General features: G+C 39.0%; 1 protein-coding gene across 2 annotated transcripts in view; it reads right to left on the reverse strand.

The window, feature by feature from the left end:
• The window catches only part of tasp1 (taspase, threonine aspartase, 1), a 28,188-nt gene extending 15,619 nt beyond the window's left edge, over positions 1–12,569 (reverse strand). The window contains exons 1-10 of one of the 2 annotated variants that reach the window (XM_083988429.1): positions 12,371–12,569; positions 11,434–11,638; positions 11,251–11,315; positions 9,387–9,455; positions 7,601–7,721; positions 6,684–6,768; positions 6,529–6,608; positions 6,296–6,402; positions 2,708–2,827; positions 1,169–1,247 (exon numbers count right to left, since the gene is read on the reverse strand). In XM_083988429.1, coding sequence (XP_083844555.1) covers positions 1,169–1,247; positions 2,708–2,827; positions 6,296–6,402; positions 6,529–6,608; positions 6,684–6,768; positions 7,601–7,721; positions 9,387–9,455; positions 11,251–11,315; positions 11,434–11,596 — 889 coding nt within the window. In that variant the 5' untranslated portion in view covers positions 11,597–11,638; positions 12,371–12,569. Of the gene's footprint in view, positions 1–1,168; positions 1,248–2,707; positions 2,828–6,295; positions 6,403–6,528; positions 6,609–6,683; positions 6,769–7,600; positions 7,722–9,386; positions 9,456–11,250; positions 11,319–11,433; positions 11,639–12,370 lie in introns of both variants that reach the window. The other variant, XM_083988428.1, reaches the window with a different exon arrangement.
• Positions 12,570–13,172: the final 603 nt, after the last annotated feature.

The raw sequence follows: 13,172 nt of genomic DNA on the forward strand, positions 1-13,172 counted from the left end.
AATGTATAAATAATTTCTGTATCTGTGAATATATCTTCAAATGTATGAGTTTACTTTATACTTTGCCTTACAAGGACTTCTTTGAATATGAGCTTTAAAAAATGTCCTGTGTGATGAATGTGATACTTTAAAATGTAAGTTGGCCTGGGCTATCGAAAGAGTTCTGATTGATCATTACTACTGCTTAAAAGGGCAACCCAGTAAGACTGCCAGTTGGCTTAGCTCAGCTTTTCCGCATGAGGAGAAACAATAGCAACCACCTACTTCCTCCCGTCCTCCCCCTGAAGCTGACACGGCAGAAAGAAAGAGCAGTAAGTGACAGTTGACGGCTATAAATCATTACTATCACACTGTGTCTGAGGTGGGAGGGTAGTGAGGTGAATATCAGAGGCTGTCTACAAATGAAACAAGTGACAGTGCAGAGGATCTGAGTTAATTGCTTACTATGCATGTACTGTAAGAAGGTTAACAATTTACTCTGTCTTTTTCAAGTAAAACATCTGTAAACTACTGTAAAACAGTCAACAGTGCCTTGACGCAGCAAAAAACAGAAGCTCGAAGTATCCTGTAAAATCTGCATGACGTTTAAATTTGTATGTTTAATTTGACAAAAAGTTTTGATTATATTCAGATTTAAAGCTCCAGAACTGGCTCAAGTTTAGCCATTTTAGAAATATATTTAAACATAAATAATAACACATGTGACAAAGGAAGAAAAACACTGCATGTACTGCAGAAATATACTATCTGGATCGAGATAACACCACTTGAATGTTGCAAATGTACCATCTTCTGCTGCACTCCCAGCAGCAGTTCTCCTTCTGTGATATCTACAGCAGGTGTCCCATGTCAAATGTCATTGCAAATCCAAAGAGCTTTGCAATGCACCTGGCATGCAGCTGACTAACAAAGAGCAGGGGCTGATGACTCAATCATCGGAGGAAGTGACTGATGAGGATCATGCCGCAGGAATGGTTGGAGGTCATTGGAAAGTATTATCAGGCTTTTTGAAGCTTGACTCACTGAGGCTAAATATGAGGCTCACGTTAAACATCTATTTCTGATTCGTATAATCTCCATGACAAAGGGCAGGCTGGTGGTAAACATGAGTGGGAAAAGTGACATACACACAACTGGGAAATTTGTAAGAGAATGTGCTGTAGTATACCTGAGGTACTCACTGCTGTAGAGTAAGGGTTCATATTACAAGCATTTTCAGCCCAGCAGCCACATCCGTAATGAGCAGCCTGAGAAAAGAGAGAGCATTTTAAATACATGACCGTTTGTTATTGTTTTAGTTTGCGATATTTGTGTTTAACCAGTACTGTAAATACTGTGAATTCTCAAATAAAGAGACTGAGAGTAAAACTTACTCATGTACAAATAAAATCCTTAAAAGCCTAGAGTAAACGCTGAGGTGGTCATTTCAGCCTAATTTACATTTCCACATCATTAACTACATTTGAACAGCATGCCATACACGCTACTCTTGCTCTCAGCCTCAGGTTTTTTAAAAGTGTTAATGAGGTTAAGGCAGTAAATCCTATCGGTTCATTCATTCCACTCAGCCCTCATTGTTAAGTTGTTGATTTTTTCTTCCAGTTAAGCTGCTGTTAATGCAAACTCATAACTTCCTGCAGCTGTCACAACGTAAAAGACTTCCAGCGCAGAAATGTTTTACTGGGGTTGTTGAGTTTGCATCACCATTTAAAAAAAAAAAATGGGGCACACAACATGAGGATGATCAGAGTGAATTCTACTGTGGCAGATAAAAGGAGGGGAAGCTAAACTTAAGCTGTGTTAATTACATCAAACAGCAGCAATGTTCGAAAAACACAGCAAAGGGAAAATAAAGCTGGTGGGCTTCTTTGGTAACAGATGTTCACTGGCAAATCTTATCTGCTGCTTTCAGTCTGTCTAAAGCTGCACCAATGAATTAATTTTGGCCACTAAAAAGCATAAAACACTCCAGAACACACAGCCCCGGCCTATTATCACCTAAATAAATCATTAGCATTATTGTGTTTGCAAGAAATTGCCAATAATCTTCTCACTGGCATTGTGTTTACGGCCACTTCAGGACAAGCCACATACCAAGCTTTTTTTTTTTTTTAAAGCTTGTTTGACAACACTTAACACTTGCTTGTATAATGATAAAGTTCTGTCTGCATGCACGTCACCCCAGGGTTCATTTGCGTTCTGAGTCTGCTTTCTCTGGCACACCTTGTACAGTGTGATTCCCACAGACAGCTGCTGAAATTACCCAAATCCCCTGTGGTTTATATGTTGTGAACTTCCCACTTCCCAGTAAGACAAATATATGGTGTGGCCTTTTATGGTTTCCACCAGTACAGTATGTGCCGCTACCTGAAATTGTCTTTTATTTCTCGGCTTAAAAAGTCTGCCTGAGGAAAACAGTAGCCAAAAAGTAGAGAAAGGTATGGCAGCATGCTATTATTCCCTGCAGCATCTGGAATTTAACAGAACCCATATAGAGAATATACAGACGAGATTATACATTATGGTACTAAAACCTACTTAATTTCAAGAAAAAAGGACACCCTGACATATAATCATTATAAATTTCCATTAATAATGGTCTAAAACAAAGGTCTGATTCAACTTTTAGTGACATAATAATGTATAATTCAATAAGGTTGTGGATAAAGACGTGGACAGTAGATGGGTGAGAAGAGGGTCTGCCTACCTGACCAACCCTGCCGGAGTGTTTCATGGCCAGGCCTCCACTGGACACGGCTGCAGCTACATTCCCTTCCAGGTCCACCACCACGGCTCCCACGGTGTCGAGGCACCCTGAACCATTTTCCTACATCACAGTAAGTGGAGGAGTCACATGTAGACAAAAACAACAAATCTATACAAAGAGATAATTTCAAATGAGAAATGTTGTCATGTGGAAATTCAGGCAAAATACAGGGGCAGAAATCCAAAGGTTCACATCATCATCTTTGACCAAGGACAGATTACAAACTGTAAATACTGCCTGGTTATTGTTTGTCTCCACCAATCATTCAAGTTGCAAGAAATAATTTCACAATTGCCAGTTCTTTACCTAAGTCACAGCATTGAATAATAGTGAGAGCTATTTATGCAGAACATTATGATGTCAAGTTGTGAAGTCGACCTTTGACCACTAAGATGTCACCAATATGGTGGTTTATCCAATCAGACTTTTGTGTGAAATTATAATGAGCAAACAAATCCATCAGTTGTGGTCAAAAGGTCATATTGACCTTTGACCACCAAATTCTTATCAGTTCATCCTTGAGTCCAAGTTAACATGTGCACCAGATGTAATGAAATTCTCTCCAGCCGCTCCTGATAAATTGCATTCACTAGAATGGGACACACATGAGGTCATAGTGACCTTGACTTTTGACCACAAAAAACAAAATCACTTCACTCTTGAGTCCATGGGAACATTTCTACCTCATTTGTGGTAATTCCCTTAAGGCGTTACTGAGATATCGTGTTAGCGAGATGAGACAGACGGACGGACAAACAACCTGAAAACATAATGCCTCCAGCGCTGAGTGACGCCAGCATTGAGGAATAATCAAGGCTTTGCTGCATGAATTTCTGTGTCACTCTTACTTGCCCTTCATATTTCGGCAAAGAATGTACGTTTGTGATTTCAATCAGCTGTTTCCCTTCCCTGATTGCAGTTTGCTTTGGAAGTGACTTCTTTGTGAACCATCATGACTCAGACTACATGATAAATTCAGCTCTACAGAGTAAATATGCAAAATGGCATCGTGTTACATGATCAGAGCTCCTCTCCTACCAGTAACTGAAGTAGTTCATTGAACCTTGGACTAAAGACGCAGAGTAAAAACAAAGCTGCAGCATTTCTCATCTGTCTTATGCACTTCTAAATCAGTCCTGTCTCTAAGATTTTGAGGCCAAATAGAACCAGAGCCAGACATTTCGAAATGCTACAAAGACCATCTTGTCACTCCCTATCAGTGTCCTTAAATAAAAAATAAACAGCAAATAATGACTGTGAAACTTAAGGGCATCTTTGGAATTAAAATTATATTTTTTTAATTTTCCCAAGCAATACACCATCACAAGACAGGTGCCTATATTGCACTGAAAAAAAAGAATGGAAAGATTTTATTGCTTGGCAAAAAGACAGAGGCAAATAAAAGAACCCTGCATATGATGATTTAAACCAGATTTACTGCAGTATGTTTTTGTTTTTTTTTGCTAAATCCACAAGTCAGCAATTCATGATTAAAAAAAATTGGTTATTTCCGCTTGTAAAAATGAAACATAAGGTAGATGCCAGTGTCCCGTTATATGATCTAAAACTCTGAGCACATAGGCACCGTGTGAACACAGTCTCAGTATTAGTCCTGTCCAATTCAGTGTGAACTCAACAGCACAAGTGGTCACATATTAATACTGTAGGGTCAAGCAGTTCTTTATAAACAAGTAAGTGACAGATGAGACCAGAGGCCGAGTCAGACCTCAAACCCTCATTTGGCAAACTTGTCATTTGACACAAAAATCAATCATATATTACTTGAACATGCCTAAATCAACAAACAGTCCATCTCAATTGTTAGTCTGTATCATTAATACTGAGGATTGATGTGACTGAACTAAATAAACAATATTGCTGTACAAAAACAGCTCCAATGAAGCATTAAGGGCTGTGGCCGTTGGTGCGTTTTACTCCATTTAACACAACTCACATCAGAACCAAGACAAACTTGCCCTCCCTTTTCTGTGCTGCCGCCACTGCTCGTGACTTCAGTGCAGAGTGAGCCGACTCAGCCGCTTTCACCTCAGCTCATCATCAGGCCACTCTCCACCTCTGTTGCTCAGGGCACTGAAACCTAGCACTACCTCTTCTGAGAACTGTCTCTATCTGTGCAACTGAGTAATGCCATATCTGTCAAAACACATACGGAGTCTACTTGATCTTTTTTTTTTAGCCTGGACCAGCAGCACTTCTCTGAAAGGCTGTCACCGAGTCAGTGAACTGAGTTTGCGATGAACTTGCACCATTGGTCACTAACTGCCATGCTAATTAGCATATTTCAGTAACATTTCACAACTTTCCCATCTGGCTTTAGCTACTTTCCATTGCAGCAGTTCCTCTAAAATACTAGCTTTTGACCTCCTCTGGTTAAATTCAATCTGGTGCTTTATTTTCTCATACAAAGCTTAACATCTGGTTTAGAACCTGCCAAATGAACTCCATGCATCATAAAACCAACTGAGCATCCAAATTTCATCATTAATAAACGCTTCTATAGATCGACTGATGCCCCACAGTCATGATGAATTTTGAGTGAGGCATGTGTCCCTCTAACTTTCTCCATTTTTACCTTTGTAGTCTAATATTATGTAATGAAAGTTTGAACAAGTAATAACTCTGGCTTCCTCCCAGAACACCATCCACATAGGAATTTGTTGAATTCCAGGGTTATTATTGCATTTACTGCAGTAAGGATCAGTCCAGAGGTGCAAATCCCCCATGCTTGCTTAAAGAACTGTTACTTAGTTTGCAGCAGTTATCTTTTAACTTTACTATAGTTTGAGATTGAAGCTGTTCTTGTAAAGAGCAGCAGAGGAATTAGATGAGTATTCGATCTCATCTGATATTTCTGTATTTTCTGAATGGGATTAAGTCAAAGCTTTTTTTTTTCTTTTGCTTGCAGCCAGGTTTAAGACACTAAAGACTACAGGTTTACCCAACATGCTGCTATTTGCTAACCACTCGTATAGAACATTTTGAGTTGCCTCTGGTTTGATGGTGACAGCCCAACTTTATACAAAATCAGCAGGAAAAACTGGGTCCATTGTCACTGAGGTGCTGCTGTTGAGAAGGAACTGACTTAAAGTGACAGTTCAATATTTTGGCAAATTCGCCTATTGCCATAATCCCTATAGTCTTAGGGGTATCATCAAATACACAACTCCGAAACGTCACGTGGGCAAGTTGTGACCTGCACATTCACCACGTTATGAGATAATAATGTAACATTACGAGACAGAGAAACTACATCCAGACACGGCTGCTGGGCGGAGTGATTTCAAAACGCAAGTAGTTCCGAGTATTTCCTTCATATACGTTATTATTTCATGGCGTGGCAAATGTGCATGTTATAACTTCTTCACGAGAGCAGCTCTGCCCTGCCGATCTAAAAATAGCTTGCACTGACAATTAAAGGTAATGAACCTTCCTCTAATTTGTGAAAATGTTGAACTATCCCTTTAATGCAGTTAAAGTAAGCACTCCGACGAACAGTATAGTACTCACATTTTCACTTGATTGTCTCCTTTTCTTTGTCTGATTATGTCCTGTGTCCATTTTCTCTGCCAGCTCCATCTTTCTCTTGTTCCTCTTGTACGCAGATAAACTGAACTCTGCGTGTGACAAAATATTCCTTTCTACTGCATCTACATAACGTCATGATTCTTTAAACAGATTTTCAGCTACAAAAAATGCATTTCTTCAGAGACTTATTTGAGAATCAGTGCAGTAGTACTCACTGGTGGCCATTTTCTCTGAAGGGCATGGTGGTATTCCATGGCTGACGGCCCAGTCATGCGCTCCTCGCCCCACTAAAAAGCTAATAAAAATAAAAAAATTAACAAGTGGATACAGTCACATTATTACAACTTTAATTAATAACCATGATAATCACCAGGGTGGTATTCTGCCAGCTGATAGTTTCCCTTTCTGTGCTTCACTCAGTAGACGGTTTGCAACTAAGACTGGGTTCTTAATACCTGAAGGAAAAGTGAGAATTATCCAAGGGCTAGCAGTTAATTTCAAGTGCTTTATTATCATTTAGAACACGGCTCTCTTGAATACTCGATTCTGATTGGTCAATCACCAATATTCTGCGGTATTTATTTCTCGAGGACCGTTGCTAGGGACTCGATAGCAACGGCCAACTGGAGGAGTAATCACTCATCAATCAGTGAATCTGTCCAATCTCTTTTAATCATTATTTTGTGTTACATTATTGAATGATTTAGTTGTAGGCCGTGTTCTAAGCCGGATAATGTATAGTTGGTTGGTTGTTAATGGAGAAATAAACCCCTTCAGACATCCTGTCAGGGTTTATTTCTCCATAACAACCTCCAAACTATACATTATCCCTCACATAAACAAAGCAAAACACTCAGATTATGATTACGCTTCACAAATACATAAAGTCATCCTTTAATCATACTAATGAGCAAAATAATGGATTTAAATGAGAAAACAGGAGTCGTTAAAATACTAAATCAGGAATCTTTCGGTGACCTGTTGAGTTTCATTGTGCAGGTGAACTGAATGTGATTTGTTTGGAATAAATCCAAAATTAATTTGGTAAAAGGCATCAAGGAAAACTAATCCCAAGTGTGGCATTTGAATTAATGAATGACATTTATTTATTTACTCAATTAATGGTTGGCCTCCAGGTAAAAACAGAAAGGAATCAAGTCTAAATCACTAAAACATATAACAGAGACTTGGCCCATTGCATTTACATTCAGTTGACTGAACTACATACTATACGTCACAACAACATAGAAGTGTTACACTAAAATCAAAACATGTGTAGTAACTCACCACTGATAGCTCCTACAGCTCCATAATGCAGCGACTTCCCATCCATGATACTTGCATCACATTCAATTTCTCCTGACAAATTAAGGTTGGATCCCATGCCCGCGTTTGTAAAAGGAGAATCCTGAGAACAGTTGAGACATGCAGATGCTACAATTGAACTTTATTTGCAATGAGCCATGATGCTGATGCTCAACGAAAGCCATTCCTTTGCAGATAGTTAAAACAATAACCTTTTATGATCTTAAGTCTGAATTGCATTTTTGTTCAAGGTAAAAAAAAAAAAACAGTACAAATTGTAATTACTACTTTTTTTTATAATCACTGATATCATTTTCAGGTTCCCTGGGTGCAGACAGTGCACATATTTACACTGAACAAAAATATAAACGTGGCCTTTTATTTTGGCCTGTGCAATAATCATGCTGTCTAATCAGCATCTTGATATGCCACACCTGTGAGGTGGATTGATTATCTCAGCAAAGGCGAAGTTCTCACTAACACAGATTTAGACAGATTTGTAAACAATATTTGAGAAAAACCTTTTGTGCACATAGAAAAAGTTTTAGATCTTTGAGTTCAGCTCATGAAAAATGAGAGCAAAAACAAGTGTTGCATTTCTATTTTTTGTTCAGTGTATATGGTTAAAGGGACAACGAGGAGTTTTGGAAAGCATTTCCCATGAGCCTCCACACGCACGGTGAAATTCTTGGACCGGCGCAAGACGAACAAAAACGAAAACATTTGCCAAGAATGTTTTCATTGATCAAGAATGAAAGTCGGAGGTTTGAAGACGATCAGATACCGTCATAGTTCCGACCATAAATGGTGATTCGGCAGCGTTATTCCCATGACCCGCCGGGCAGCGTCAGTGAAACCGAAAGCAGGAAATGCTTGGCGAGAAGACCACTAAATAATAATAACAAAATAACTATAAAGACAAAACGATATATTTATCGAAAATGGACCCATAAACAAGTGTGGGTAACGTAGATTCATCCACATTAAAGCAGAAGTAAGTGGTCCGGTCGTTTTCGCTAATGCTGCGTTCCAGGCAGGCTTTTGATATCGTAAATTACAGCTTCAAGTCACAACTTACGACTTTGTAGCGTTCCAGGCAACCCACTCGTGTTTTTCCGACCTGTTTTACCGGTGAAAGTCACTATAACGGCCACTCGTAACTTCTGACCCGTGAACTCGTACCAGATCGAACTGGTACGACTTCACGGTCGGAAAAATACGAGTTTCCTTGAACGCACCATAACAGTCCTCGTCCCTATGTCGCCACATTCACGGCGTTCCTTGGCTGCACACACAGCCCTGCATGCCGTTCACTCTCCTCATTGGATAAAAACTGTAGGATACGATAAATGTTTTCTCCTAGGCTCAGAGCAGAGCAGAGTTACTGACAGACCCGTGTTTCAGACCAAACACTCTATGTAAGTGATTGCTGTTGGAAGATATAACTATTTAAGACTTATATTAACACAAATATATCACTTACTTCTGCTTTAATATGAGACTTTTTTATAACCAAATACAAACTCCTCGTTGTCCCTTTAATCTAAAAAAGAATTTGCACTGTACCTCTCTGTACATGTTCATCCATGTAAAGTAAACACATACAAACGTCATATCAGTTTGTCATTCTTGCATGCATTTTGGTTGTTGTTTTTTTTAGTTCAAACCAAGCTTAAAATAATTGTTCTGTATATGTATCGGTAGTGTTTAGGGGGGAAAAAAGTTAATAATTGTTTATATTGTCAAACCTGGTTCACAATCAACTCACCTCAAGTTCAACCAGTGCTGCTGCCACTGCTTCCACTGCAAGAGCCCCTGCTTTGAGCTGGTCCACAGCCTGTAACAGACAGATTCAGACATCTTTTTGAAAACAAAACTTTCCTGTCAAAACTCCAGATACACCTTCATGTTCGCTTTGGCTTCTTCCATTACGTTCTTTCACCTAAGTCAGTATGTAACACTAAGACACTACATGGACAGAAATTATTTATCTTAACTTTTTTCCATCAGACTTACTTGTTGTTGTTATTCTCTGGCCCCTACAAACACACAACTACTACCTTTGTTTCCTGCCATTAAACAAATACAATAAAATGTTTAAAAAGTTGTTTTCGCAATTGGCCTTAGAAAATTAAGTAGATTAAGCTTCAGCAAAAGCTCACACTGGGAGATAGATTTATTTCAAAGCAAGATTGACAGCAATGGACTTGTTTTTAAGTGTTTTAAGGATGGAAGGAACTTGAAACTACGGAAGGAACAATGAATAAAATTAAAGTGAAGTAAATTTTGAGAACCTGCTTTAGAGTGCCAAAGAACAAAGAGGTCCTTCCAAAAGCAAAATGACTTTAATACAGCCAAATGAAAACTGGAAGGACTTCAAACCAAGAACCGTGGAGTGCTTGAGTGGTACAGCCAATACACAAATTGGAATCCCATTGAAAATGTACAGAATGACATCTGTTCACAGATGCCCCTCATCCATCATTTGCAAAACATTTGCTGCATGTGTCAAGAAAAACTATACCCTTTCCAAAGACACTGGACCCATTGATAAAACAAGAACAGACCACATCTGTGTGTAAAAATGTAGCACAGAAAAGTTAAACACACTTCAGAATCAAGCAGTTTTCAATTACCAACCGGTTGCGACACCTGACTCGATTTTAAGGTCAGAGCAAGAAAATCAACTATCTGGGTAGTCTTCATTGATTGGATGAAGGCATATTCATTTTCTCTCTCACATAGAAACATTTGATGCATGGGTCACAGCAGAATTATTTGGTAACAGGACATTATTAACACCAACATACGTTTCATTATTAAGAAATACATGTATATTTAAATATGAGTGTAATTGACAAAAGCACAGAACAGCTACTTTATTTTTGACAGATGTAATTTTGTCCTGTTGCTCTGAATTCAGAATTGATCCTTCATCAAATAATATGAAAAGTGAAATTAAAGCAGATATCAGTGGAATGTTTTTGTTAATATAAGTCCTAAATAGTCCTATTTTCCGTCAGCAATCACTTACATGAAGTATTTCAGCCTAAACACGAGTCTCTCCGTCACTCTGCTCTGCTGTAACCCGAGGAGAAAATTTTCCTTGTGGGATACAAGTGTTATCCAATGAGGAGAGAGAACGGCATGAAGGGCTGTGTGTGCAGCCAAGGGATGCGCGTGAATGTGGTGACGTAGCACGAGGACCAATTGATGCCTGACAAGGGCGGGGGCTGCTAACTCATGGTGCGTTCAAAGAAACTCGTACTTTGTGTTTTTCCTTCCTGTGAAGTCATACCAGTTCGATCTGGTACGAGTTCACGGGTCGGAAGTTACGAGTGGCCGTTATAGGGAACTTTCACAGACAACAGGATGGTAAAAACACGAGCTACGGGTTACCTGGAACGCTACCAAGTTGTAGTTGTGACTTGAAGCTGTAACTTACGGTTTCAAAAGCCTGCCTTGAACGCAGCATTAGCCGAAACGGCCGTGAAGCTGATATCTGCTTTAAATGAATCAAACTTTACTAACATTCAATTTAGAAAACAACAGATCGTGTGCAGTGCAAAGTTATGTTCCTCCGTTCCACACACATACAAATTACAATGGTGATACTCATAAAGTAAACTTACGCGCTGGCAAGCTCTTTTGCACACATGCTTGTACTCCTTTGCCTTAGACTCTGAATGGTATCCTGCTCCTGAAAGTAAAGAATGGGAACGTGTTGAACCATTTATAAAGTGACGATAGACAGAAGGATTTTAACTAGCCTATTTGACTTCAGTCTACTTGTTTATGAGGGTGAGAATAATTACCTGCATGCACTAAGACAAATCCACCAACACCTTTTGTTTTTGGAGGCTTGCTTGATTCCTGTTTTTTGGACCATGCGTTGAGCAGGGGAGAGGAGGGTTGCTGCTCTTCAGCAGAATTCATTAGACTTTCCATAACCCCTGCATAACTTGACAAGCCTATCATGGCCTATCAGACAGAGGTAAGAAAATCATTTTCACGGCACACCTATGACAGAAAAGGAAATACAAAAATAAGTCACGGATATTTTTCATGTACAACATAAAAAGAGGTTGTTTTTAGTAGTATATGGTTGGATAAAGTACAAAGCTATACACAAAATAGGGCTGCATGATATGCAAAGAAAATCATTTTTTTTTATATGAGCAGAAATTGTGATTTGAAATATGTAGCCTATTTGTGATTTCAGCTGAAATTTGTGCTTTTCATTTTAACTTACAACATATAAAAAAGTGATGATATGATTGTTTGGGGAATCTTGTATCAAACCAACATGTCCCTTTACATCATGTGTGGTTTGTTGTTTGTTTTGTTGGCCAGGACTTCTCTGTAGCAACACAACACGTATGGTAGTAACAATGCACAACATTGTTGTGACACATTAATCAAAAAACTTGCTGCTCATGCGATTTGGATATTGGCGTTAATTCAAGCTTGCACCAAACACTATTTATTTCCACTTCAATGGTAACATCCATATCGTTAACGTATTAGCTATGACGTTGTCAACTTCTCAAACAGTTCCTGTTGTCAATGCACCGTTAGACGTGTCCAAGTCTGCGCTAGTAAACACACCTTACTTGATTTGTGTTAGGCTTTAATTTAACGAGTAAACTGTTAATACAGTCAGTCAAATGAGTTATTTCAAGTCAAGCGAACAGTGCTGTCGTTAGCTTGTTAGCTAACCGCTCGCGTATCAACAAAACAAGCTCAACTTACACTTTGCGGTCCTCTCCTGTCAGCGACACAACTGCCCACTAACCACGACGTGATCCGACATGTGTTAAATGCAGGCGAACAGTAGCTGGACTCATAAATCTAACTAAGACAAACTTTGCTGTCTTTCACTTTCACCCCACTCTGCTATCCATAGCTAGTTAGCTACAGCGTACACAAGTACTTCCTGGTTCAGATACACGTTGCTAAGGAAGTGCGTTCACTGCAAACATTGGCACACGTGGATGAGGCTGCTCCATACATCCATGGGCTGCTCCTGCAAAACATGCCTTTTCCCTGCGGACGTACAGGCTACATGCACAAAAATACATGCAAACAAAGTACAGATGATGTACTATAAAACCATGCATAATTAAATCATTATCAGTTCACGATTTGACGTTTCCATTCATATTAGGCTACTCAGATATAACTATTCTATTATCTTTAGCATTAAATGAGGTCTACACTGAATTCTCATATGACTGCCATGAAATTATTATCTCACTCTGCCGACAATCTGTTTTTAACATGCTTTAATATTAACTAAAGCAAAACACTATATATTTTCATTTGCCAGCCTCTGAGGTAGCCTAGCCCAGAGCGATAGATTGATAATAGATGTGAGTGGATACAATGTCTATGGTGCTCACAGCATGGAATAAAATATTTTATTTGTTTGTGTGTGTTGTCTGTCAGTTTTTACTGCAACATGTCATTTACATTTCTTTATGTCCTCTTATTCTATAAACAGACTTTGTTGTGGGCAGTTTCATAGATCTAGTTTAGATAGGCTATAGTGACA

This window comes from Trachurus trachurus (assembly GCF_905171665.1).
Source record: "Trachurus trachurus genome assembly, chromosome: 15".
Lineage (NCBI taxonomy): Eukaryota > Metazoa > Chordata > Actinopteri > Carangiformes > Carangidae > Trachurus > Trachurus trachurus.